This window comes from Lucilia cuprina, unplaced genomic scaffold (assembly GCF_022045245.1).
Source record: "Lucilia cuprina isolate Lc7/37 unplaced genomic scaffold, ASM2204524v1 Scaffold_1689, whole genome shotgun sequence".
Taxonomy (NCBI): Eukaryota; Metazoa; Arthropoda; class Insecta; order Diptera; family Calliphoridae; genus Lucilia; species Lucilia cuprina.
In genome coordinates, this window is record NW_025806636.1 from 182 (window position 1) to 3,182 (window position 3,001).

General features: G+C 31.3%; 1 protein-coding gene across 1 annotated transcript; it reads left to right on the plus strand.

Moving 5' to 3' along the window:
• Positions 1-1,416: 1,416 nt before the first annotated feature.
• Positions 1,417-2,765, plus strand: LOC111684485 (NADH dehydrogenase [ubiquinone] iron-sulfur protein 6, mitochondrial). The gene is made up of 3 exons (XM_023446665.2): positions 1,417-1,621; positions 1,729-1,905; positions 2,605-2,765. Exons 1-3 carry the CDS (start codon positions 1,484-1,486, stop codon positions 2,671-2,673), a joined length of 384 nt encoding a protein of 127 aa, XP_023302433.1. The 5' UTR covers positions 1,417-1,483; the 3' UTR covers positions 2,674-2,765.
• The last annotated feature ends 236 nt before the right edge of the window (positions 2,766-3,001 follow it).

Genomic DNA, 3,001 nt, shown 5'->3' on the forward strand with positions numbered 1-3,001 from the left:
TATAGACTAGACTATAGACTAAACTATGGACTAGACTATAGACTAGACTATAGACTAGACTATAGACTAGACTATAGACTAGACTATAGACTAGACTATATACGAGACTATAGAATAGACTATAGACTAGACTATAGACTAGATTATAGACTAGACTATAGGCTAGACTATGGACTAGACTATAGAATAGACTATAGACTAGACTATAGACTAGACTATAAACTAGACTATAGACTAGACTATAGACAAGACTATAGACTAGACTATAGACTAGACTATGGACTAGACTATACACAAGACTATAGACTAGACTATAGACTAGCCTAGACTATAGACTAGCCTAGACTATACACTAGACGATAGACTAGACTATAGACTAGATTATAAACTAGACCATAGACTAGACTATAGACTAGACTATAGTCTAGACTATAGACTAGACTATAGACTAGACTATAAACTAGACTATAGAATAGACTATAGACTAGATTATAGACTAGACTATAGACTAGACTATAGACTAGACTATAGACTACACTATAGACTACACTATAGACTACACTTTAGACTACACTATAGACTAGACTATAGACTAGGCTATAGACTAGACTATAGACTAGACTATAGACTAGACTATAGACTAGACTATAGACTAGACTATAGACCAGACTATAGACTAGACTATAGACTAGACTTTATACTAGACTAGACTATAGACTAGACTATAGACTAGACTATAGACGTTATCCTAGACTATAAACTATACCCTAGACTATAGACTAGATTGTAGAATAGACTGTAAATTAAAGTAGACTTTCAACTAAACTATAGTTTTTCTATAGAAAAGGTATTCACATAAAAATCTTCCAACACTAGAGCATTTTACGTAAATTTTTCCATACAAAGGTTTTTTCATAGATAAGCTTTTCACACATAAACTAGACGAGATTATAGACATAGATAATTTTTTTAAGAAAACAATTTCGTTATAAAAACGCTTTTCGCATATTTTTTAGGAAATATTATATTAAGTAAACGTTTTTTATAAATAGTTTTTTCCCATATATTTTTTCTATCGAAAAGCTGTGTAAAGCTTTTCTATGAAGAAACATTACACATAAAAGTTTTTTGTAGAAAAGCTTTTTACACAAAACTGGCAAGTCAAAAGCATGGACGGTTTCCAAATATCTGTGAATGTATAATTATTGACAGTGTAACTGTTGGTCAGGTTGTCTTGGTATTTCCATTTTTTTTTTAATTTATTTTCACACAAGACACTGTGCACTCTATTAGTTCTACTACTCCCCACAAGATGTCAATGCGTTCGATTTATGAAGTGATGTTTTTCTGAAAACAAAAAGCAGCTGTTTTTGACACTTTCTTTTAAAACGACGACAGAACAAAAGAAAACGAAAAATAATACTGATTTGTGTGGTGGTGCAGAGCATTTGACCAACGTTTTGATAGAATTCTTCTAAATAAAATGGCCTGCCGTAAAATTGTTTGTGAATTACAAATTTTAAGCCGCAATGGCAAAAATTTAGTTGCACCCATCGCCACCAGTCCCGTGCGTTCTTATTCATCTCGCAAAGACTTGGAGAAAACTACACATACTGGCCAAGTAAGTGAAAAAATTGCACTGCAGCCAGCGACTGTTACGCAAACGTTTTCATGAGTTTTGCCAATTGTTTATTTCTGATATTTTGATTGATATTTAAATGTTTACAGGTTTTCGCCGAGGATGACTATCGTAATGTTCGTTTCAATAATGCCAAACGTTATGTTAATGAAAACTGGGGCATCAAATTGATTGATGAAATTCCCCCCAAGGAATGTACCGAACGTGTCGTGTACTGTGATGGCGGTGATGGTCACTTGGGTCATCCTAAAGTCTATATTAATTTGGTAAATATTGCAAAAAAAAAAAAAAAATAACTTTTAATGGACATTTAAAGAAATCGAAGTTTGTGGTTGCTTTATATGGAATTTAAAAGTTTGTTGTTATTGTTATAGACCATCTACTGTTGTGTTATTTGGGAGAAGAAAACTATTTTAAAGTTAAGTCTTCGAGTATTATTTTTAGAATTGAATCTAGATGGACATTAAGGCTTTTGCACCATAAAGCCTTAATGTCTTGTCGCATATCCAAACGTTCTCCGGCCCAAAAATGTTTCAATTGTGTTTCGTACAGACTCCCTGATAGCCATGTATGTACATACAATTTGACTTAAATGTTATTGTTATAACAGTTTTGCTGTTGTTGGAAGAATTTCTGTGAAGAATACATCTTCAGATGACACAGCTGTTGCTGATTTGATAATCTTTGACCGATTAGGAATCAAATCCCAAAGTGAAAATGAAAATATAATTTTAACGTTGAGTTGTAACAGTTTTGGTGCTGTTGGACGTTTTTTTTTCCTGAGGAATCAAATTCTAGTTGATACACACACATTTGGAAATTAATTGAATGAAATTTTAGGCCAGTTAATATAAATTACTATTCTGAAAATTAATTCTAGGAATGCTGCAGTCAAATATTTGTAGTTGGATTAAAAATTTTAATAAATTTTTAATTATTATTAAATAAATTTCTACTTTTTTTAGGACAAACCTGGCGCTCACATTTGTGGTTATTGCGGTTTGAGATTTGTCAAGAAGGAAGGTCATCATTAAAATTTTAGATAATATTAACCGAATGTGAGAAATATAATTTAAATTGTTAAATAAATTTCAAAAATTAATAAAAAATACATCTTAAAACATAATTTTAGAAATTAAAACTGAATTAGAACTAAACAAAAACTGAACTAGAACTGAACTAGAACTAAACTAGAACTGAAATAGAACTGAATTAGAACTTAACTAGAACTGAACTAGGTCTAAATTAGAATACTAAAACTGAACTAGAACTAAACTAGAACTGAACTAGAACTGAACTGAACTACTAGAACTGAACTAGAACTGAAATAGAACTGAACTAGGACTAAACTAGAACTGAACG